Source organism: Oppia nitens, unplaced genomic scaffold (genome assembly GCF_028296485.1).
Source record: "Oppia nitens isolate AA-2021 unplaced genomic scaffold, nextdenovo-longstitch-racon4-pilon3 scaffold17_pilon_pilon_pilon, whole genome shotgun sequence".
NCBI classification, from domain to species: domain Eukaryota; kingdom Metazoa; phylum Arthropoda; class Arachnida; order Sarcoptiformes; family Oppiidae; genus Oppia; species Oppia nitens.
In genome coordinates, this window is record NW_026533196.1 from 1,259,634 (window position 1) to 1,287,270 (window position 27,637).

Sequence of the window (27,637 nt, forward strand, 5' to 3'; positions counted from 1 at the left end):
AAATAAAATTATATTAATTTTTATCATAAAATATGAATAGTTATCGACTAAAATAAATACAGTAATTTGAAATTTGACACACAATAAATATATTAATATATTATTTAATAAGAAAAAATATTGTTATAAACGAATTTTAAAATTGTAAATTTGTTAATTTGATAATATATTAATATAAAAATATTTTTGCCTTAAACTTAAAATTAGAGTTAAAAAAATACACACATTTTATTGCATTTTTTCAACAACAAAAAACATGTGATGTTATAAAAGGACCAAATAATTTATACACAATTAAATATAGTAGTATAACCATTGATGAAATTAATAGCAATCAATTTCTAACTATAAAATATAAATCAATGTTTTAAATGATTGCAATGACAATAAAGATAAAATCATTAATAATTAATTTATTTCATCTTTTGTTGTTATTTTTTATTTTATAATAATATAACATTTTCTATAAATATATTATAGAATATATATATATATAATTAGTAATAAAATGAATGACTTATAACTTATTATTGTTATAAGATATGAACATTAAATGGACTTATTATTGATTAGTGAAAGCAGTTAATGCCTTTTAATCTATGGTTAAAATATATATATTTACATCTCAATCGACAGGTTATGTATATAAATTCATATTCATTACAAAAGTAAATTACTTTAGACTTAGTAGTCAAGTAATGTGAGTTAAATAAATATATTTTTAATAATTATCGTATCTTTATATATACACTGTTTATACTGTATATAAGATTAGTAATGTTTGTAATAATAATATTAGTGGTTATAATTATGTGAGTCAACGATATAAAAGCACGGAAAGACATACGATCGGCACTATTACACCATTACTATTACAGAAACTATTATTGATGTCAAATGGGAATAACCTGAGGGCATAGCTTTGCATTTATCAAAAACACGTTTTATAAGAGTTTGAGTACAAAAATCTAATAATAAAATCTAGATATGAGTGAAATCTTAGTCAAGATATCTCAATACTAACTTTTGCTATATTAACACAAATATTGATTTTAAGTCTCTTTTAATGAGCACTGAAGTTGAGAAAATATTTTTTTAAAGCTATAATAAGTTAATGAAGTCTAATAAATGTAAAAAATTATAATACTGTAAGCATTAGACAGTTTCGAAATCCTCTTAATAACATTTGTTATATATTTGATAAAATCTTGCAAATTATTATACAGTAGGTGTCGGGAATATGTTTTTATTTTTTGTCATTTAATAATTTAAAATGTTTAAAATATAATGTAATGATTACTTTTTAAAAATGAGCTATTTTTGGTAACCATTGATAAAATTTGTTTTTGTGTATTTGTGTCAATGGCAAAATGTCTCGGTTTATTTATACAGGTATTAAAAGATATTAGATATAAAAATTTCAATACACAATAGTTAATTGCATTAAAATAAAAAATAAGTAAAAAATAAATTATATTGTTTTGGTAAATAAATTAAGTTAGTGTTAGGAAATAAGTTTAATTATATTATACAGGTATTACTATAACAAACTCTATAGTATTTGCACATAAATGTATTTATATTGTACTGTAATTTATATAAATAAATATTAAATTTGTTAAATACAATTAGATAAAATTTAACAATTTTAATTTATTCTATTTTTTCAATTAATACAAATTTTTATTTTTATATTTTTAATTTTACATGTGTACATTTTAACGTTATTTACAATAATATTGATATTAGAAAATGTGTGACAAATATCTGCTAGGTCAAATCTATTTTTGATTGATAATAAAAAAAATTAAATATAAATTGTTTACTCAGTCATAATATAAAATTTTAAATACATAAAGTAGTTTTTTAATTTATAAAATTTTGCCTTATATTAATGTAAAATTTCTAAATTTTTTTGAAAGTTTATAAAATTTATTGAAATATATAAATAAATCAGTTATTAGTAAATAATAGTAATAAATAAGTAAAAATTATCAATCTATATTATTTAAATAACTTTAATTAATATTACATAAAAATAATTTTTAATAAATATCTAGTAAACTGTTAGATTATAGTATAACCGTTATACTGTATAAAGCAATTACCGTATGTAAGCGTAAAGAGTCCCCTTACAAATTTTAAGTATGGGGCTGTAAATCACTTATTGCCCCATAGTTTCATATATAGCCCATGAATTATGGGCCATTAATAATAGCCCATTATGGTCAGGGGGCTATTAATACGGTAAGTGTTATTAAGTTTTGTTAAAAATATAAGTTAAATAAAAATAATATTAATAACTAATTTTTCTATATAACAAAAATTATAAAATGTTTAATTTGATTTTTTTTAATTTTTACATTTATGATAGTTTTATAAACATGTTAATTATTTTTATTTTTGTATCTAAGTTCTATTGCTAAAAATATTCTCACAATTTATTAAAATTATAATTAGAAGCGATTTTGAAAATAATATCTGATAATTAAATTTAAAATCAGATTCAAATTTTAATTTTATTTGTTTAATTTAATTAATAAATTATAAATAATTTTGTTACAATATTAATTTTGTGTAAAATAAATTACACTAAAAAATAAAAACAAATTTCAAATAATAAGTTAATTTTATAATTAAAAACAAATACAATAATCTATTTTTAATCTATAGATCAATATAAACATAATTAAAAGTGCAATTAGAAATAAATGCCAAATTTTTAAACAAAATACAAACCATAAAACATTCAATCGTTTTAAATATATAGTAATCGTTTGGTAAACCATTAATTTTTCATTTATCAAAAAACATCACTATTATTGTTATTAATTACAACTAATAATAAAATAAAATTTAAATTATTAACCAATACATCATTTCATTGTCATTTAATAACAATTCTCATAAATGCATTCAATCATTACTTTAAATATACCTTAGATTCAATTTAATTGAACATTTTTTATCGTTTGATATATAAAATGATAAAAATAATGTATATTTACAATATATAACTTATATATATATATTATAGAAATTTTATAAGTATAACAATTATTATGATTTAATGTGTTTAACACAGAATTATCAAATAAAAAACTAATGACAAGAATGGATCACCAGATGATCACTGAAGATAAATAGATGATCGCATCATATAATAAGTATTAAATCATTTAACAAATAAAAAATAACCACTAATTTGTGATCACCAAATAAATTTGTAAATACATTTAAACTCATTCATGAGTGTAGGCATCATACAAACGGCACCATTAGTTATACGAACTCTTAATTTCAAATTAATACCATTTGGTGACTGAATTGTCTGTTGATGTCCATTGTTCTGTATTGTCACCTCAACAGTTCTACTCTCAAACCGTAATGTCACCACTAATTTGGCGTCGGGTGTGTCAGTACTGGTCAGACAATATACGGCGTCAAAGTCTAACTCTTTAGAGTCATCGGTGGTCACCGGTATTGCACAAGCATTTGGTGCCACAAAATTAAGTTCATTTTCAGTACAGTTTGTCATATTATTGACAGTTATTTGTTGTTGTATTGAAGCGCTTGAATCAGATGACCGAACCTGAAGATAGTGTCCTTCAAGTGATGTCTTACTTGTGGCACAATTCTGATTATTGCAAAAAAAGTTAATTATTACAGAAATATAATAATTATTATTAATTAGTGAAATTAATACCAAATTGAAAAAATATGGATTAAACAACTGTTGTTGTGTCTTAAGTCTCCCGATGACAATCATTTGATTATCGGGTGTCAACTGATAGACAATCGATTGAGACTGTGATGAGCTGAGGCCAGCCGTTAGAGACAATGTGTCAGTTCCTCTGACATGACTGATCCAATTGGTCCGCGAAAACGGTATCGACTCGTGACCAATGCTATAATGATTTGCACTGTTTTGTTGGACATTATTGACAACAATCTCGTGTGAGTCTAATTCACACGAGACAAGAGTGGCGCCGATTGTGAGGACACCGATCCTCAACCGATTGTTTCGGTTATTGAATGTAAAGCGACGGATCATTTGTCGACAGTTGAGGAGATCCTCTTCAATGGATATCACTTCGTTGTTGTGGATCATTGTTTTTCAACCATTACATCAAATATCGTTAACCATTCATCCGATGCCAACAAATGCCGGTATTTTCTCAGATATTTTTCTCACAGTTTTTCGGCAATCAATTGCCAACACCTGTCCTGTCGTCAAAAAGTCTTGTCTGTCAACGCTATTCACGTATGAGTCCAGTAGTAGTAGTCATATGTCTCATGAGTTGTCACCCGATGTGACCATTAAGTGACCATTAAGTGACCACTCATTGGTTTTATTGTTTACTTAACTAAACAGTCAAACAAATAGTTGACTCAAAAAATCAAAACAAAACAAAACATTAATTTAATGCCATTTTTGTCAAATACTTAGACATAAATAACGTCAATATTTATTTAAATATCAAAAGTTTTTAATAACAATAATATTATAAATATTAATATTAATAATTAGTTTACAGTATAAATACTTATGTTTTTTATATTAATGAATTTGAAAATTTAAAAAATGAGCTAAAAATTTATACTGTATTACTAAAAATTAAGTTAATTGATTGTCTAATGTAATTGTGTTAATGTAATAACAACTTCAATAATAATTTAATATTTTACTATTTGTTGCAAATAAAAAATCTATTTAATTTAATTATATTTTTGTATAATATACGATAAAATTAAAATATCAATAAAGTTAACACATAAATATTTATGATGTGAAGTTTTATAAAATTATTTTATAAGATTACAAAATAATATTTTGTTTTTATTTTAGATTTAATTAATTTTTCAGATTTATTTGTACATCTTACTAAAATTTCATTTATTTTATTATTATTTATTTTTAAGTTAATTAAAAACAAATATTCTATATCTTTATTATATATTAATATAAATTACATAATTAATTAAATATGTACTGTAATAATAATAATAATAATAATAAATTTTAATGAACCGAAATATTAAACCTGTATCGTTATACCTAAATCCCTAAATTTAGAAAAACCCGTATCTAATAAAAAAAAAAAGATTTAAAAACAATCAAAACTACATATAGAATACAAATTTTATTATACAATAAACGAATTTTTTTGACAATTTTTTTAATATCTATTCATTTTATTGCAAATTATAAATAAATATTTATGTAATTTAATTTTTAATAATTTTTTAATTTTTGAGGTTAATATAAGAAAAATAAATTTATTTATGAGAAACGTTATGTTAATATTTTATTTAAATACTGTAATTAGTGATGTACCGATTGCAAAATGCGCAATTGCAAAAAGCTCGATTGCGAAAATGGCAATTGTAACATAGAACAATTAACAGTTTTTAAAAAATTAACAAAATTTAAATGGTAAAGCAATATGAATAAAAACATAAATTAATTATATAAATTTTAATTATTTTATCATAAAATATTGCCATCTAAAAACCATGTAAAAATAATAATAAATTAGTAAATTATGTTAATATATATTGAGGGACAATAGGGACCGATCTACGACCGATCATATAGTGTGGTCACCATTATGACCGATCGAGTCGATAAATCCCTCATAATTAGTTAATTATTATTATAATTATTATAATAATATTTCGTATATAAAAATTTTATAATTAAGTATATTTTTATTGAATTTCCATACAAACAAAATTATAAAATAAATTATTTGAAAACTTATTGTCTATATATAAATATATTATTTTTAGATTTCTATATATTTTACGCTACTTTGATATAAATTAAAAATAAAAGAGTAAATTACTAAATATTTTAATTCTAAAATTTGATTATAATATTGGATTTAGTTTCTATATTAACTAAAATATAGATTATTTAAATTTAATAAAAATTATCATGCTTAATGTAAAAATATTTTATGAAAAATAATTACTAATTTAATAAATAACATCATATATTGTTTATAATTTTATAAATGTTATGTTTCGGTTTGTTGTCAATAATTCATGTAAACTAATGTTAATAAATACTATACTCTTATATTTGTTTGTTTGTTTAAATGTTTATTATATTTATCTCACAATTTATTACTATCTTTTATTTAATTATATATAAACCAATTATAATTTTTATAATGAAAGTGTTATATTGTTTTTTAGAATTAAATTATGAAATTTAATATTTATGTTGTTGATATATTATTTGAAATAATAAAATATCATAAAATTATAAACATTAAAATTCTATAAATTGCTAAATTAAATAATAAAATTTTAAAACTAGATAATCACTAGATTTTAAATAAAAATTTTATTTTATAGACATTAAAATGAAAATAAAATTAATATCAAAATTCTATAATGACTTAATAATATTTTTTTTATATAAACACAACTCTAGTGACTTAAATATAATAAAATATTTTTGTATATGTTTTTATTACAACTTTTTGTTAGAATTTGTGTTAACAATAGATTTTATTTAAATTTTTGAATTAACTCATATATTAAAAGACATTGTTTGCAAAAAAATCATTTTTATTTTGCTTTTGAAAAATCATTTTAAGATTTGATCTAAGATTTTATAGTTGTTTTTCACTGAAAATAAGAAATTCAATTGTAATCTCTTTAAGCAACAAAAACGAAAAAAAAGTTGCAATCCATACAAAAAAAAGTTTGCATTTAAAATATATTATTCAATTGATAACTCTATTTGAAATTTATAATACAAAAATTAATGAAGTTTTCAATAATTTATTATATATGTAGAGATAGGCAATTAGAAAGTTTCTAGAAAATTTCTCATGAATAATTTCTATAGAAATTTAAGTTTATTGTTATACTATGCGATCCCCATATCTATAGTTATTGGAAATACTATAAATATAATGAGACATAATATTATACAAATGGGATACCAATATAAATAAGTATAATTATCTAATAATAATCAGTTTTGTAAAATTTTATTCATCATTTTATTATATTATAGTTAAATATAATTAAATAAATTAATTTTTACTTTAATTGATAATTAAAATACTAATAATAATATTTAATTATTACTTGTAATAACAATGTTACAAGATAAAAAATATTGAAATAACAAAATTAACATGGGGATCACATAGATAGAAATTTCTTTTAGAAACTTTCTAGAAATTTCTCTTTTTTGCCAACACTATATATATATTTATATATGTCATATATATATTTTTTTGTCAATTTCAATATATAATGTTTTTTATTGTTAAACAAATATGAGTTATAATATTTTTAAAATCAAAAGTCAATATAATTTATAGAAAAAATATATAAAATTTAAAATTTATAAAATAAAATTAGAGATAATTATATCATTATTTACAACATTAGAAATATTATTACATAAGTGTTAAACAAAAATATAATAATAATACTTAAAGAGTTACATTTGATATATAATAATAATTGAAACAAACAATCGATTAACAATGAGACAGATATTTAACAACGTTTGACAAATGTGTTACAATACAAGTATTGGTCAATACATGTGATTTGATGCAATCAATTACAGCAAATCAGCAAAAACTAATTAAATAAAAATAATTGCATTTTTCGCCATATATTACATTACTAAACAATCGCTTGTTTTTATTTTTGTTATTTGTTTTAATAATAATATATGATTATTGTTTGTTAATAATCTTTTTTATTTGTTATTATTATTGTTTAAACGATTATTTTATAAATTATACGCTTTAAATATATAATATATAAATAATTAGATTAATAAATTTTTATAAATGTATACATCATTTATATTTTATACTGTATATAAAAATTCTGTATTTCAATGATAACATAATCCTATTTATTATACACTTTATTATCATTTAGAAAAATATGTGAAATGTTTTAACCAGTGTTGCTATTGGAGAGGATAGGGGTAAGCCATCTTACCCCCTAAGATCGATATTTTTGGGGTTTACACCGCCCCCACTGGCCTAAAGCCAAAAAGTTAGGGGGCATCCTATGAATTTTAATATATATAAAATTAATATTAAACAACAAAAAATAAATGCTAACTTGTAACTACAAGTTGTAAGTGAATTTTAATATAAATAAATAACATGTATACAAAATAAATAAATAAAAACTAGTTAAATACTAAAAAAAATAATTGATTATATCATCATAACATTATTTACAGTAAATATTAATGTAATATATGTAATAAAGCAATAAAAAAAATAATTATTTTTATATTTAAACATAAAACAAAATAGTTTATTTACTATTAACGCAAAATATGCCTTTAAATAATAAAAGATATTAAATAAATATTACAATATATATGTAGATTTCGAATCCACAAGGAAAAAAAGTTTCCTAATAAATTTCCACCAATTTTCAAGAAAAAAATGAAAATATTTTATTTTTTAGCCGCTATAAAGCTATTTTATACTAGTATATAGGTTCCTATATATATTCCTAAATTAATTATTTATTATTTTTGACAGTTTTATACAAAACTTGATTTTTTCTAAACTTTTGTGCCCCCTTATATCCCCCCTGAGATTGAAAACCTCTAGCAACCCTGGTTTTAATAGTATATAAAAGTAGTAGTAGTAGTAGTAATAAAAATAATATTACATATTATTATTATTAAAATAATACAGTAATGTCTTGATATTAATGACTTTGATGTCACAAACAGTTTTATAAATACTATTTTTTCTGCTTAAGATTTTTGTAACTAAAGTAATATATAAAACAACAATTTACCCAAAATATTGTAATTTATTATTATTTATTGATTAACTTCACACCAAAAATAATGATTGTTTTCAGAAAATGTGAGACCTATTAAATAAATGATAACTTTTTAGCAAAGCTATAATCATTTGTCTCATAACAATAATATCAATAAAACCGATTAAACAAATAATTTAATGGTATTTTAATCTAAAACTTTCAGTTACATGTTATTACAAATGATATTATTTGCAATCAATTTATTTTCAACTGTCAAATGGTATATTAAATACATTTGTATTTGTAATTGATATACAATATGTATGTTATTAATATTGTTATTTAAGATCACGTAATAAACCCAAACTTAAGTATAGCAATCAATTATTTGAGTGACCACTTCATGTCAATAACCGACTGCCTTTTGAATGATAAACTTTTGGTACAATAAGTTTTGGCAAAATTCTTAAAATTATATTTAGTTTCAATAGACTGACAATTTATGACAAACCGGTAATTATTTCGTTATTTTTTATTTAAAAAATAGTTTCAAGTATTCAAATCAATGTAAGTAATAACAGTAAGTTATATTTGCTTTATTTGCATAAAATATATTTAATACTTTATTTATTTATTTTTATTTAGTATAGTTAATTCATGGTTTTTTTTATATAATATACTGTAGACTCTATATATAATAGTAGAATATTTTTTATTTAAATACTAAATTGTAAAAAAATATATATTGCTGTAAAGGATTTGGTGTTGAGTTTAAGTGACGGCACAGACATTAAGTGGGCGAACCCATCGTAGGCATCGTCTACTGGTATTATAGTTAAGATTATCAGTGATGTGTCAAATGTTTGCATTAAAACTGATTAACAGGTTTTATGGATTGTCTTCTTTAGCTATGAATTCATGTGTTTTTGTAGTCGAAGAGTATATGTGTTGTCATGTCTTTCACATAATTTACTGCTTTTCACTTTTCAATCAATTTAATTATTGATTTTATTTTTTGCAAACTTAATGCCTACTTAACTAAAAAAAATTGTAAAACAATTGATTTATTGATAATCTTACTATAATTGTATATAATTGCCATCATTTAAAAAATATTTATTATATTATATGTATAGTGTAAGTATACTGTAAGTTACATTAATAATTTTAGTGTATATTTATTAACTAATTAAATTAAATAATCAAATTTAAATATACATTAGTTATAAAATAAACTTATAAATGCATTATGAATTTTTAGCAAAACTCAATACTCAATGCATTTATTATAACTACTAGATGTACAGTACTATAAAAATGGCTATTTTAGAAATGGTAATAAAACTGTACTTAAATATCACTTAGTATTGAATCCCACCGACACTTATAGCAAAATAATTTCTATACTATCGACCAAATTCTTGTGCATAAAACTAACCTCTTGTTGATCAATGTTTTCAAACAAATCATTCAGTTTATAAGTAAACTTTATTAAGAGTTTGTCACTATTAGCAAAATCTATGATTTATTTAAGTGTTTTTAAAATATATCTTTAAATTTCTTTTTTATTGAATTTCAATGCCTTTTCATTTAATGGTTTTAAAAACTTTTATCAGGTATTACAGTATATAACAGCAAAATATAATTAATTAAATTTTTAATACTTTTTGCCAAATGTTGTGTTTGATATATTGTATGTATCATAACGTATGATTCATAACTTATTATTTTATTATATTATATTCAGACCTCAAATTGGAAATTAAATTACTTTAAGTGAAGCATCCATTAGTGTTGAATACTGTAAATGATAATAATTATCGATTTTTTTGGTTCAAAACTTTTATTTTTCTGCTAATATAATATTCACGCGAAAGCCTTTTTGATTTAAGTACTTAATTATAATTTGTGTGAAACTTATTAATTATTATCAGCTATTATTTATAAATGCAAAAAATATTGTATTCATTAGAATATATTTAATCTTACAATAAAAATGTTATACGATATGAGAGAAAATATATATATTTAGGTTTTCATAATTGAAAAGTCGGTCTTGAAGTGCGTGATCTCTTCTCCACCTCTTTATTGATCCAACAGTTTTATGGAAAGCTATACTAACCCAACACTTCATTCTCTGTGAGCTCAAAGAGATCCATAAGCCATAGGAATAGACATTTGGCGAATAACTTTTCACGTGCTCTCAGATTATAACATTTTATTTATATTTTGTTTGTCCTCTAAGTTTATATACCATTTATTCACAAACTTATACACTGTTTTTATGTGCTTAACAGCTAATAAGGTTGACTCAAACAACAAATAAATTATAAATAAAAATACAAACTAAAAGAACAGTTAAAACCAACAAAAATAAAATTGAAATTCAGTTATCTTTTCTCAAAAAGATTTTTATTATAAGAAAAACAAGAAATTATTAAATCTTATAAAATCATGAATTCCAGTGCACTGTCAGCTCAGTGTCAGCCCAGTTGTATGAAGTCTTCAAACACCGATCGCATCCATGAATCAAGAAATAGGAACCGAACTCAACATCAGCACCAAAATGCCTGGTCTTATATCTCGAGCAGAATTGTTGGTATCATTCAAAAGACTTTTAAAAAAGGTATTATTTATTATATAGTTATCATATGTTTTATGGTATTTATGGTATAGATATTCATACAGTCTTATGTTGAATATCTCTTTATTTAAATATTATAAATTATTCACAAACATATCTATATATCATTTATATATAATGTCATTTCCATTAGAGTCGATTCAAAAGCCTATCTTAAAAACCGGAACCGTAAACAGTATTTATGGTTTCGGTTTTAAAATTTATATTTTTTGTTTTAGTTTCTAAGTCTTCGTTCGAATATTAAGTGAATTCTAAATTTTGATATCATTTAAGTGATAATCATATCGCAGACCAACAAATTTGCTTTAGATTTTGATAATTATATATATTATTGAAAATTAAAAATATAATTTATAAGTATTTTAAGTTATATAATTTGTTAATGTTTTTTTTTAAATAAAAAAATTATAATTTTTAATATGGATTGGTTTAATTTTAATTTTCGGTTTAGGTTTGATGCATGAAAAAAAATCTTGTATTTAAACCTTTATAATATACTATAATAAACATGAAAAATATATTTTTAATATTTAACATTATGACAAATATTATGTTTAGTTGAAACTCTAGAGATATAATCAAAAAATAAATATTCATTTTGTGTCAACATTTGTTATAAATATTGTATAATAATTTTTATATAAAAATAATATATTTATTTCTGAGATAAAACTTTATATATAATATATGTATATTTATATTAATAAAAGATTATTTATTTAAGTTTATATGTAAATATAAAACAATAATTCATATCACTTGTAGTTAACTAAATTAAATAATCATTATAAATAGCTGGAAATGTTATTTTTTTAGATAATTAAAAAAATGATACATAACATCTAGGTTTGAATCAATATAAAACCATAATTAATATAAACTTTGAACGATTGGTGTTATCAATAAAAAACTATATTTTTGAAGACATCAGACAATATCTCTGGTATCCGACTCTTTACTTCTGAGTTATTGTAATAACTGACTTACAAAACGTTTGTGTGATTTCGAGTTGTCGTGTCATGTAATAGGTGTCCAAATGTATATTTTTTCGGTATATTTAGTGATCAACACATTTGTACCACAATTTCAAATATATTACACTTTCAATTGTAATACACTTTATATAAAAGTCATTAAATGCAAATCTAAGATTAAGGTCATAATAATTTTTAGTGCAAATAACACAATATTGTTAAAGTAATGATACAATTTTATTGTTACTAAATTAATAAATCTATTTATTATAAACACAGCAATTGAAACACATTGATAAAAACGTTGAAAACTTGAGAGACTTTTAGTTTCATTTTTGTAATTTATTTCATATTCATACTAAATATTATATGATATAAGCTTTCAATGATTACAATCAAATTTCGTAAGTAATTCATAAAAATAGTTAATTTGTTTGCGTTTAGCTTTTTGTTTCATTAGTCAGTAATGCACTGAAATATCTTTTTATTATTTGTTTGGTTTAGGAAAACAACAAAAACAAAAAGTTTAATAAAAATAAAGAAAAACTATAATAAATAATTGATTTACTTATTGATTGAGTGATCACTATATCACGTATATAACATATTAAATATACTATATATATATATATTTATATACATAATTATTTGTCTGTTGTATTATAAGTGCTCTTTTACTTGAAGTGTATTTTTAAATATAATACACCATTTGTAATGTTTTTTTTGGTAAAAATAACATAATAAATTTAGTTTAATAATTTTATTATATTTTAAAAATAAAATAATAATAAACATAATATGATAAATAAATTAACATTTAATTTTTGATAAAGTGTTTAGTTATTAATTTACCATAACATCTAAAATCTAATATGATTTACATTATAAATACTAAATTATGTATGTGCATAAATTAAAATTTTTAGCAAAATCAAAACTGATTAAATAAAAATACAAGAATATTTGAATTTATTTACAAAATGGAGTTAATTATCTGAAAAATGTAAAATACATTAAATTAAGTAATTATGTAAATAGAGTTGCCAATTCAAAAATATTATTTTCGGAATTTTTTCTGCTATTTTATCAATAATTTAAGATAAATAAAATATTAAATAAATATAAGTATAATAAAATTCTAAGAAATTGAGTTTTTATTTTTATACATTATCTATACCAGGCGATATCACGATTATTATACGGTCCCTTACTTAAAAACATAATTACTGACCAAGATAAAAAACAAAAAAAATATAATACACAAATTTAATAACCTTTTTTATATAATATTAAATAAAATATACCACTTAATTAAAATTAATATGTAACAGTGTATTTGAGCTAGATGAAATATATTATAATAAACCATAAGCTTCGACAGTGCATTTTAATCAAAAGTAATCAGAAATCACTATACTGATCACCAGTGATCTATACATTATATATTGTTGTAAAAATGTATTTAAGAAAAAAATTAAATAATAGATAACTTTTGAAAAGAGTACCCAAAAAGGACGTCTGACAAGAATATTGTCATTTATGACATTTTTAAAAATTTTCAAACATTATAAACAATAATTATTTATTTGATTTGTAATGTATAACTTATTATAGTTAAACTAGTAATTGATAAATTTGAGTTAATATTATATATAGCATTATAATTATTATTAATTAAAATTATTTGTAATATTTTTATTTTTACAAATTAAATAAATACATTGATTTTTTCATAAATTATTTAATACTATATATTCAGGGTTGCTAAAGATTTTCGTTCTCAGGGGGTATATGGGGGTGAATGGCAAAAATCTCAAAAAGCTAGTAATGGTATAACTTAAGAACAATTTTAATTTAATTTCTAATAAATTCCTTATAAATTTCCTGAATAAAAGATAATATTCCCAACTTAATTCCTTAATGTTCTCAAAATATTTTATTCTACTATTTTTTACTAAAGTTTAGAAAATAATATATAGTTTTGCATTGAAATATATATAACACTAAAAACTACAATAATTACTTATGAATATTTAGTATTGAAAAAATTACAATATTGTTATTTTAAAAATTAATATTGTACTGTATTTATTATTACGTCTTAAAAAATAAAATAGTAAAATAAATAATAAAACTAATAAAATTATATAAAATAAATATTAATCATAATTCTGGAAAATTGAATGGAATTTATTAGGGAACTTTTCTCACTTTTGAGTGCCCGAACTCTATGTGTAATATTTATTTAATATCTTGATTATTAATATTTTTAAACATATTTTGCGTTAATTAGATTATAAATTTTAAAAAAATTAATTGTTTTATTACATATATAACATCATTATTTACTGTAAATAATATTATATTAATTTAATTAATTATTTTTCAGTATTTAACTAGTTTCTATTTATTTATTTTTTATACATAAGCTATTTATTTTTATTAAAACTTACTTTACATTAATTTTTTGCTGTTTAATATTAAATTTTTTATAGATGAAATTGGCCCAAAATTATAAGGGCCCCTAACTTTTAAGTTTTAGACCAGTGGGGGGTAAGACCCAAAATTTTCGATCTCTATAAACTCGGTCTGTAATCGGTAAGATGGCCTACCCCTCCCTACAAATTTAGCAACCCTGTATTAATTATATATATATATATATATATATATTCTAAAATACAGTAATTACTGTAGTATATTATGCAATTAAATCTTTATAATATAATATGCAATTTTCTGAAAAACACTGAAATACATTTGCTTTTGTAAACAATACTGTATGAGATATCGTTTATTAATTTTATTTTTAATAATCTAAGAAAATATAATATTTTTTTTTACATAAATGCATTGTATTGGAAATAAATAGTGATTTTGAAAAATAATATTTTTTTTGGTAGAAATCAACTCATTTGTTTGAATGACATGGCATTGAATAAAAATTTATATTTGCATAAAATCTTTTGTATAACTTTGCAAAGTGTAAGCAAACTCATTGTGTTTGTATTGTTTAATGAACTATATAACAGAATACTATAGTCATATACCGATATATATTTATATATAGTTTTAATAACACAAACATTATTTTCATATAATTTATATTTTTTTGTCAATTTGTTATACTTCAACAATTAACTTATTGTCCTTTAATATGATTATTTGACAGATAAGCCTATTAAATGATATAATTTAACGTATATTAATTGTTTTTAAAATTTTATAACTAATAATTTACGAGAAAATAATAAAAGTCATAATAAGTGTTTGTATTTCTCGTTAGTGAAGTCAACAAATGATAGCAATTCCGACAATTTCTTTCACTTCATATAATAAAAAATTAACGACAAATCCGTATATTTTTTGTCGATGAGGACTATCATCTGTTTTACTAATAATATCTAAACATAAATGCTTCAACTTTTTAAGTATTATTGTTCTTAATATTATTGAATAAACTTCAAGTATTGTATATATAAGAGGAGTCGGTTTATTTGCTTTGGTAGTCATATTATACTGTATGCATAGAGAGAGAGAGAGAGAGAGAGAGAGAGAGAGAGAGAGAGAGCTGACATAAGAAAAGGCGTTTTTTATTTGCTTTAATGACACAACAAATAATGTGAACTCAATTTCCTATAAAATATTATATAATATAAATATATTTTTTATACATAAAAAAGGGATTCCAATTGAATGAATAAATTATATACAAAATATAGTTTATATAACAAAAAATAGATATTTTAAAAGTACTTTTTCGTGTGTCAATTCCTATACATAAAGACGATTGTTTGACAAATATAAAAATTTAATTGAAAATCAAAGCGAAATAAATTCTATGCAATAATATATATTCAGACGAGCAATATAAGGCATACATCCTAGAGATAGACAAATAGAAATTTTCTAATAAATTTCCAAAAGAAAATTTCAAGAAAGTTACTCAGAAATAATCTTCTGTAGAAATTTTACTTTATCATTATAGTTTACTATGAGATCCCTATATCTATAGCTATTATAATACAGTCTAATGATACATTATATACACCACACACTACTATATTAATGAGATTATTATTTATAAAATTAATATAATTATCTAATTATAATTAGTTTTTGTAAAATTTTATTTATATTTTTAGTTCAATATAATTAAATAAATTATTATTTTTACTTTGAATAGTAATTAAAAGATAATATTTATAGTTATAAAGAATTGTTTCAATATAACAAATATTGAGAGAACTAAATTAACATAAGGGATCTCATAGACAGAAATTTCTCTATTTTATAAATTTCTCTTTTTGACAACTCTACATACATAGTATTTATAAATATATATATAGAAACATGTAATATATTTATAATATATATATATGTTTAGATCAATAGCAGATCTCAGTTTAGCAAATCTAATAATAAAACTCTTTATATAACTTTAGGGTTTTGTAAAATTCAAATTTCTCTCTTTTTGTATAATAAAACTTTTATATATTTAATATATAAAATATATGGTACTTTAATATATTCAGATGTTATGATAAGCACTTTATCCGCGATACATAATAATACACTAATATTAATGTTAAATTTTGTTATATAAATTATATACTGTATTATATTTTTTGGTAAAATTTTCTTTAGTTAAATTATGAGAATTTGAACGTTAAATTTGATAATTAATGATAATTAAAATTTTTAATTTTATTTTCTTCATTATTAATAAATAATGCAAACTACGTAAGCTTTGTTAATACGAGTCGCTGTAAAGTTGACTAAATCATTGCATGTAATAAAGTAATATAAAATAAAATGCATTTATCTATCATATTATTTATTGTATATATAAAATAGAGTAACTAATACTCATTATTTATTATTAAAAATTATTAATTTAAACAATATTATATTATTTGTATAATCGTATAGTTAAAATAAATAATATTTTTAGTCATTTTTATATTAATTTTTAAAAATATTTTGTACTGAAATTTTAAAGAATATAAAAACACATTTTTTGGCATAATTTAATTGACACCTAATTATTTATTAGGTAATATAAGATTCATAATATTTATAATAAAGTTATTTTAAATTAAAAACATTAATTTACTTAAAATAAACAGTTTGTGTAATAAAATATTTTATTCAGATAAATGTATTAATAAAAAATAAAGTTTATATAACACATAAATTATAAAATATTATTTAATGTATGTTTATTTAATAAATATGTTAATAAAAATAATTTTTTTTTGATAATCCGATTCAATCCGATATAATCCGACTCTTTCTGAACTCTCGCTAATATCTATATTGAACTTAATATTATATCACTGGATATTTTATAGAAAGCACCTGAGCTTTGAATTTTTGAAATTTATATATAATTTTTTTTTATAATAAACTACACACAAAAAATAAAATTATTTCAATAGGATTTCAATGTAGTAGTTTTATAAATAAAAATCAAAAAATCATATATCAATGAACAATATTACTGTACTACTATTACTACTACTACTGTACAGTTAGACTCTCACATTATTATAACTATTATTATTATTACAATTATTATTATTATAACTATTATTATTATAACTATTATTATTATTATAACTATTATTATTATTATAACTATTATTATTATTATAACTATTATTATTATTATAACTATTATTATTATTATAACTATTATTATTATTATAACTATTATTATTATTATAACTATTATTATTATAACTATTATTATTATTATAACTATTATTATTATTATAACTATTATTATTATTATAACTATTATTATTATTATAACTATTATTACTATTACTATTACTATTACTAATTACTAATTACTAATTACTAATTACTAATTACTAATTACTAATTACTAATTACTAATTACTAATTACTAATTACTAATTACTAATTACTAATTACTAATTACTAATTACTAATTACTAATTACTAATTACTAATTACTAATTACTAATACTATTACTATTACTATTACTATTACTATTACTATTACTATTACTATTACTATTACTATTACTATTACTATTACTATTATTATTACTATTACTATTACTATTACTATTACTATTACTATTACTATTACTATTACTATTACTATTACTATTACTATTACTATTACTATTACTATTACTATTACTATTACTATTACTATTACTATTAGTCATATGATATTTGCATTTAGTTTGTGCATTAGTTTATCAGTATTATGCAAGTCATATGAAATTTTTTGTGTGTTATCTTATTTTTAATATTTTAAGCAAATATTTTTAACATATAGGTGTGAATTCAAAGCTATGGAAAGCACTGTAAATGTCAATATAAACTATCAAATAAATATAATGTTTGAAATTTAGTGTTTTATTTTATATAAATTTATTAATACAGTATTATAACTTTAAACTAAAAAATGATAACAATAATACAAGTAATAAATATAAAGAATATATTTTTTAGTGTATTTATGTTGTATATTGTAAAAATGCATTATAAAAATATTTAATTCATAAATATATAAATTTGTTTGAAGTAAAATATTAGAAAAAATGAAATAAACTTATGTTTGGGTCAGTAATGATTAAATTCAGTAAATATCTCACATTATTTTCGCCTCAAAGGATATGTTTGAAATATGCATTTGTTTGACAAAATACAGCAAAATATTTGCTCATTTTGTTATCAAAAAGATATAATATATTTTATATAATATTAACTCAATATTTTTCTGTTTTATTATTATTGGATTTGGATTTAAAGCCAAAATAGAGTTCACAAATATTAATAACGTTTTTGAAATCAAAAGACAATTTTCACGACAAACTCATCAGTTATTTGCTGAGAGAGACAAAGTTTTTTAAGTGAAACATTGATATAACATTTTGCACATCTCATCACCGCATAGTGTAATGTAATGTCTAATGAAATAAAGAATTAAATAGATTTTTATTACTGTTATGTCTGTCTGCAAAATTTGTCTCAAATAATCGATTCTTATATTTGTAAAAAAAATTTAACAGCAAATAAATACAAACAAATAACAGACTCTTTTTTCCGCAAGTTTTTCATATAAAAATAATTCCCGATAAAAACAAATGTTTTGAATTTTAAAATAAAGTTAATAAAAGAGACTTTAAGGATATAAAATACGGATATTTATATACAGTATATTTAACCTAAAATAATGTCTATTGTATGACTATTCTATCAGAATTAACGTTTAGCCTAAAAACGGGGACTAAAATCGATTTTTAAAATACATAATAAACACAAAAACTTTTGTGGATTAAATAAAACAAAAAGTGAATTTAAACTAAACTCTATTATATTATATAAGTCTAGTTGTAATTGAAGCAATAACAAAGCAATAGCAATATAACTTTAAATGTATAACATTAATATAAAGTAAATGATATTATAATATGATATTTAGATAATAAAGCCAATTATGTAGTGTTTATCAAATCAAATAATAAGTTAATATTATCTAAATATTTTTTCGATAAAGCATTTAGTTTATAGACTTCAATATAGCCAAAAGGGGTCTGTTTTATGTAATGCATGAACACGTTATATGTATTTAATGTAAAAATACATTAAAGACAACAAAATCAATATATCCGACTATCTCTTTATCTTTAACTTCAAGCACAAAGCTATGTATATAAGTCAAGAGTTGAACACAATTTATCCACAAAAAATCTAATCATATCAATAATATTTTATGATATATATATATAACTTATATATCATATACTGTTTATGTGTTACATCAATAATATCTAAAATTAACAAAAATCTTAACTTAATATATAATATATATAACAATATCTATTCCAAGATTTTCTTTAGTCAGTGAAATAGAAAATTCATTTCTTAGATATATTTGTTTGATCTTTGACTTTGAAAAGACTATAATTGACACTCAAGTTATTTGAAATTATATTTGAGATGAAAATGTTTTTTTGTACAGCAATTATTCATTATATTATTGAACGCTTAGATAAACCTATTATTTCATCTTTAATAGATGTATAGTTTTTTATATAATATATTTAGACAAAAATAATTATTTTTAATAATTTAATTATAATAATTGAATAATATATTTTTATATTTTTTTATTATTTTGATAACCAAAAGATACATTAGTTTTTATTGCCTTAATATATTATTATTTGAAGCTTTTTACAATTATTATACCTTTATATTATATAAATAATATAAATATATATAATAATATATTCTATAAATTATATAAGTATCATATATTCAACACTTTAACTGTTGAGGTTATTACAACAATATAAAGATATTTGATAAAATTATTCACAAAAAATAACTTCTGTTATATTATAATAAAATTTTAATCTATTTATAGAATTAAACGAATTAATACTTTAGTTAATACTTAAGTTATTTTTATTGTCTTAACATTATGTGTTCATTATTAGATTTGTTTGAATGAATTTTAATTTAATTTAAGTTGAGTTGATTAACACCAATCAATTATATTTATTTTTCAATTTAACATTTTGTGTTTAACAATATTAATGAAATTTAAGTACTATATTATCTAATATAGTCTATATTATGTCCATTGTATCCAAAAATGTTGAATACATGTCGTTTATTTTAACAGAAACATAAAATAATAATAATATATTAATTTAGACTATAAATTCTAGAAATAGTTTTGATTTTATTAAAGCATAAACATAATAATTGTTTTAAAAACCAAACCTATAGTTATCATATGTATATATGTTGTTTTTAAAAATTTTTAACGAAACTACTAGAAAAATAGTTATTAAAATATAATTTCTAAAAATCTAATGTAGAATACTTTAAAATTACCAAAACATAATATTTTAAACTAATGATTAGTAAAATACAAACAAAATAAAATAAATGTGATCATTAAAAACTTTCACAATTTATTAAAAAAGATATAAAGTTAATAGAGTATTGAATATATTACACAAAAAAATTAATTCAATAAATACAAGAAATATTATTCAAAAGTTTTTCTATTTTTATGATTTTGTTTTCAAATAATTTTATGAAAGAATTTGACTCATGAAATGTTATACAAAAAATCAAATGTCGTATCATTTTATGTACAAAATGAAAGCTTGTATTAATAAACTTGTTTTAAAAGCAAAATCTCGACATATATTAGAGGTATAATTCTTTAAATAATTTACTCAAAACACAACTTTGAAATAAAACTTTTTTTGTCAAAGAAATGGATGAATTATTTTTGCTATTCTTTTATATTACATTTCATTTTATTTTAAATTCCTCTCTTTTATGAGTTTTTATCGATTTTTTGGCAGTAAAATTGATTTATAAATCATAACTTTATTTTGAGAAATGAGTTGGTTTTAAATTAAATGAATTCTTATGTAAGTTAATACTAGATTTATTTTTTTATATAATATACTATTATAAGACATGTTTTTTAATATAACTTTATAAATAATATTTAAATAATTAAATTAAATACTATTTTGTTTTTGTTATTTATTTAAAAATCTGCATCTAAATAAGATAACTTTGAATTTATATTTATATTATAATTTAATTTATATTTTTAATTATAAGAAACTTAACTGTTGGCAAATTAGTTATTATATATTGTAAACATCTTATTTAATAATTACGTAAATTTTATGTATCATATTTTAATATTTATTTATTAAAAATCAATATTTCTATTAATATTTACAGAAAATTATATTTGTCGATTTCACTTAATAGTTTTCAAAAATTAATAATCTATAAATATTTATAATAAAAATCCAATCATCTTTTAGATAAATAAATATAAAGCGTAATATTTTTATAATAAAATTAACTATAAACTGTATTTTTGGATTTACATTATTTATAAATTAAACACTTAAATTATACTTTCATATTATATATATAATAACAATAATAATTTATTAAATTTAAAACACGTCATATTATTTAATTAGATTACATGTTAATTTTTATTAAAAACATTAAAAATTATTTAAATATTTAATAAGGTTGTTTTTAATGATAAATATATTAAAATTATATTTATGGATAGATTTAAATATTAACTACAGAGCAGTGCATAATTTATCTAATATTTTCATTTTGTTTACTAATAATTGTAAAGTATTTTGTTATTTATTATTATTTTACGTCAAACTGTAAATCTCACAACAAAATATAGTTTTTTAAGTTTTAAATTTTAATTATATTTAATAAGAATATTAATAGTTTTTTAGTTATAATTATAAAACACAAAATATAGAAATAAATTTTATTTATATTGATATTTAAAGACACAATAAGTTTAATTTAATAAATGCAATACTTGTATTTAAAGAATTAAAATAATCTATTTTAAATGCATTTTACTGAAATTATATTCAAATTATTTTTGCATTTTATATTTTTATTATCAAATTACAAAAAATGCTTAATACTACAATATAAAACTAAAAAATTTTATGGTAATCTCTGTTTACATCAAAATTTTCTCTACTTTTATGAGTTATATATATATATATATATATATATATATATATTAAAAAACAGTTTTTGTCTTTACTGAGTATCAAAAATTGTTTCAAAAAAATGAAAGCAACATAAAAAGTAAGCAAAAGATGTTACGTTTTGTTAAATTATATAAAGCCATAAGTAAAGTGTTAAGCCATAAACCCAAACATCCTTTTGTATAGTATTGTTGTTGTTGTCGATGATTATACTGTGCCATACATACACTGTATTGCATTATTACCTAATAGTTGGTAATTTCAATGTAATGATACCTATCAGAGTCCATCGCAACCATAAATCCAATTTTTTGTTGATTGCTATTCTCGTTATATTTTATTGGCTTTAACTCTATAAATGCCTTAAAACATAAACATAAAAAACTAGATGTTTAAAAAGCAAACTTTATAACTTTGAATTAAATAGCATTTTGTTTGACTGTTTAGCAAACAAGATAACGCTTTATATATTTTTTTATCAACAACTTAAGCTTTTTTGCTGTTTTTTTATAAACTAATGTCATGTCTATGTTTTTTAATACATGAATTAATTTGAATTTTATACGCATTTTCTTAAACGGAAATTAATTTTTTCTTATTTATTTTTGTAAAAAATAAAAAAACACAATTATTTGCTTAAATTGTTTTTATAATTTGTTAAAAACTAGAGGAGAAATACGATGAGTTTGAGCTGATGTTAAACGAGGCCTGTGCTCAACGTTTGGCCCAAAAGAACGGACCGCAAAACCAGATCCGCCGTTCCCGTCGAGAATTGGATCGATTGTGCAAAAAGACTGACTTTAATAAAGATGAGGTCAAACTGTTATATTGGGGATACAAGTGCGCCACTGCTATGTCTGATGGTATACTTAATGAGTCCATATTTAAAGACATATACTCTCAGTTCTTCCCACAGGCCGGTAAGTCATTTCAATATTATTAATACATGTATTTACGGTATTACTAAAATAATAATAATATGTCACACAAACATCAAACTGTTTAAAAAGATATGCTTACTTTCCCGTTACATGTCTTATCAATTTAGCCATTGATTAATACATTTACTAATATATATATAAAGTATATATAAGTATTTAATAAAAGATATCAACGTTACATGTTTTTATATAAAAGCTAGTGATTAAGTTTGTTTTCTTCTCAATTTAAACTATATTTTACGTCTGACATACTTTTAATGACAAAGATATTAAAGGTTTAATAGGAACAGGTGTTATATTCACAACTGACCGCACCTTTATGTTTTTTAGGGATACATTTGAGTGGGAAGTTAGTTAGACATTTAAAAGAAGTTACTGTCAAATATTGAATTAAATGTAAGAAAACTAAAATATTTGCTAAAACACAACCTAATTATTAGAGCACATCTTTATTCCATACCATTCCTATACTCTTAATGATCACTAAATCATTTAAATTATGTTTAAGTTAGAGACCGACTATTTGAAGATTAGAGTAATTCATTCACTGAATCAGTTCATAAAAAGACATCAAAATAGACTTTTTTGGGATAAAAATTTGATTTATAGCAGACTTTATATAATTGATTGCTTTTTCAGTGTTATTATTGAAACGGTTGTTGTGATGCAAACCAAAAGTGAATCAATAAATATCTATAGACTATAGACAGCCCTATTTAAGATGCAAGTCGTGATTTGCCTATTTTTAAAGCACTTTTTTTATCTACTGATTGATATCACAAAAGATTATCGATTTATTATGATTTTGTAATAAATATATTAATACAGTATAACTAAAGCTATAGATCTATGGATGAAATTAGGAATAAAAGTGTATGACATTTGTTGTATTGTGTGTTTCAGGTGACGCCAGTCTGTATGCACACTATGTGTTCAATGCTATGTTCAGTGACTCCCTGTCTAAAAACAACGGACAAATTACTTTCTCCGATTATGTCAGTGCTTTGGCACTGTTATGTAAGGGCTCAGTGATGGACAAAATACGATGGATATTCACATTATATGATATCAATAAAGACGGTACTGTTATGTTATGTTATGTTATGATTATATGATTTATATATCTATATTATAGACCGACGCTCTCCTAATCTGATGAGTTATTACCATCTTATGAATCATTGCTGACATTTAGCTTTTGTATAGTATTGGAGATTATTATTAAAACAAAGAGTTATATTTAAAATATTTATTTCTATTTATTTTATTTTTATTCACTGAATTTACCATAAAAATTATTTTTATATTAAAATTCAAATAATTTGCATATATAAAGAATATTTTATTTCATTGAAATGCTAACATTTTTAATTAATTAAAATTATTATACAGTACTGTAGTACTATATTATATAAAATTATAGTATTATTTTCAGTTGTGTTTAGTTAAAAATAATAGTTTTACTTTATAATATTATACAAAATTTATTATTTTCAATTTGCTACACGGTAATATTAACTTTCTACAGTTTTAATTTAAATGAAATAAATAGTATAAAAAGTATTATCTAAATATTAAATGTGTTGGAAAACCAGAATAAATAAAATATAACAAAATATATATCTTATTTTAAGTTAACATTGTTTTTATATGATATTATAAAAGAAAATGTTTTTAACAAAGTATAAGTTAGTACAGTATAATGACAATTAAGTTTGACATTTTAATCATCATAGAAAAAGTAGTCTTAAAAATTGTTTTATTTTGTTATTTAGAAAAAATCAAATTAATTATAGCATCATTGATAATCACAATAGCAAACAATTAAATGTTTCGGTAAATTAGATTAACGAGACTTTGTGTAGCTTTCAATTATGCTATTAATAAATTGTATTAATTATTGCAATTGTTTATAACATAATAAAAAGTTTGATTTTTATTGTTAATTGTAGATTTGGAAAATTCTAATAAATATTTCTTTAAAAATATATAAATTGTTATAACTATAGGTCGTATAACATTAGATGAATTAAATCAAATATCTGTCGCCATATACGCGCTGTTGGGTTGTAATGTTTCGCCGGCCTATGACTTAAAGACATGTGAAGAGCACGCAAACCAAGTGTTTGAAAGACTGGACGTCTATAAGAATGGTTACATCACTTATGACCAGTTTATGGACATTTGTACTAAAGTAGGCTTTTTATTTGCAATTCAATGATTTTGATTTAAATTCAATTGTCTATTGAATATATTATATATTTATATATTGTGTAAATAGAAACTGAATTCACTTAAATGTGATATATTGTATGCCATTATTGCTTTAAATTTAATATTCTGTTCTCAAATTTATTTCATTTACAATATTACTGTAAATAGGATGAGACAATCATAAGATCGATGCAATTCCTCGACACAACTGGTTTACAATGATTTTAATGGATGGCATTCAATGTCTATGGATTTCTATGAAATTATCATCATTTGTGACCATTTCAATGAATACACTCAGACTTCTCAGTCATCTCTTTATTGAATTCAAAATATTATTATAATTTTAATATCCAATACTCTGTTATAACAGTATATGACATAGAGATTAACAATAACAACAAATGACATAACATTTGACTCTTTCTTAATGTTGTTAATACATTAAACCAACGATATCTCATTTAAACAATTCCGACAAAAACAAAATGTTTATAAATATCAAATAAAATGATTAATTAAAATATATGAATGAAAATATAGAAAACAAAAAGACATGATTTTCAAAATATTTTAGTTAATACATCTCTAATGACTAAAGAATTCTATAGTTATTTATTACTTAGAATTTTATTAAATATAAAAATATATATAATATAAAAATAATTTTTATAAATACTTTGCAATTAAATAAAGTATATAACATTAATGTTTATAAATACAATATATGAAATATCAAATGATGTGCTCAAATATTGATACAAATATTGAAAGTGGTGTCATAGTTGAGTAAAACTTAATTTTTGAAATTTAATTTATTATTATTACTTTAATTAGTTAGCATTTGTCCTTAGAATAAAAGCGTGAGATGTGTTGAATTTATTTAAATTATATATTAATGACAAATATTGTTATTAATTGTGATGTTTATTCTTAACGTTTCCAATATTTTATTATTAAATTATTAATTTTTAAAAACTGAATACTTAAATGATAAGGTTTTGATATAAATTTATCAAAAATGTGGAAAATTATAGGATAAGAATTATCTCTTATTTTGATAGTTTATATTTATCATAACTATACCATTAGTTATTATAAATGACGGTATACTCTTTTACTGGTATTATTAAAATAATATATACATATTATAATATTGAAGTATTCATACCGTATTATGATTATTATATTAAGTATATTAATAATAGAGTTGTAAAAATATGTAAGATATAATGAGTTATATTTTGTCAAAATATAAAATTAACGAATATTTACAAAATTTGACTTATCATTTGTGTCAAAATATATTTATACTTATTAACATTATATATAAAGTTATAATTATAATATATAATCTATTGATAAAAATTATATTTAGAGTTAAAATATTTTGTTAATATATATGTATTTATAATAAATATATAAATTAATTAATTTTATTAATTATGTAATATAGTCTATAATGATCTGTATGTGGATCTAAATGTTTGAGGTTAAATCTCATTATAAAAG

The 27,637-nt window shown here is 20.3% G+C and overlaps 2 protein-coding genes across 2 annotated transcripts; one reads left to right on the top strand and one right to left on the bottom strand.

The window, feature by feature from the left end:
* Nucleotides 1-3,112: 3,112 nt before the first annotated feature.
* LOC128965409 (uncharacterized) lies at nt 3,113-4,451 on the bottom strand. The gene is made up of 2 exons (XM_054312102.1): nt 3,707-4,451; nt 3,113-3,637 (listed from the first exon to the last, which is right to left on the bottom strand). Exons 1-2 carry the CDS (start codon nt 4,109-4,111, stop codon nt 3,212-3,214), a joined length of 831 nt encoding a protein of 276 aa, XP_054168077.1. The 5' UTR covers nt 4,112-4,451; the 3' UTR covers nt 3,113-3,211.
* A 6,787-nt stretch (nt 4,452-11,238) lies between these two features.
* LOC128965528 (Kv channel-interacting protein 1-like) lies at nt 11,239-26,415 on the top strand. The gene is made up of 5 exons (XM_054312235.1): nt 11,239-11,410; nt 23,639-23,890; nt 24,815-24,991; nt 25,921-26,105; nt 26,294-26,415. Exons 1-5 carry the CDS (start codon nt 11,239-11,241, stop codon nt 26,345-26,347), a joined length of 840 nt encoding a protein of 279 aa, XP_054168210.1. The 3' UTR covers nt 26,348-26,415.
* The last annotated feature ends 1,222 nt before the right edge of the window (nt 26,416-27,637 follow it).

Excerpts from the sequence above, each read along its gene's own strand:
- LOC128965409 (XM_054312102.1), bottom strand. The coding sequence starts at position 4,111 with ATGATCCACAACAACGAAGTGATATCCATTGAAGAGGATCTCCTCAAC. Across the intron at positions 3,638-3,706 it reads ATCCATATTTTTTCAATTTG|AATTGTGCCACAAGTAAGAC; the intron begins GTATTAATTTCA and ends TGCAATAATCAG.
- LOC128965528 (XM_054312235.1), top strand. The coding sequence starts at position 11,239 with ATGAATTCCAGTGCACTGTCAGCTCAGTGTCAGCCCAGTTGTATGAAG. Across the intron at positions 11,411-23,638 it reads TCAAAAGACTTTTAAAAAAG|AGGAGAAATACGATGAGTTT; the intron begins GTATTATTTATT and ends GTTAAAAACTAG. Across the intron at positions 24,992-25,920 it reads ATATGATATCAATAAAGACG|GTCGTATAACATTAGATGAA; the intron begins GTACTGTTATGT and ends TTATAACTATAG.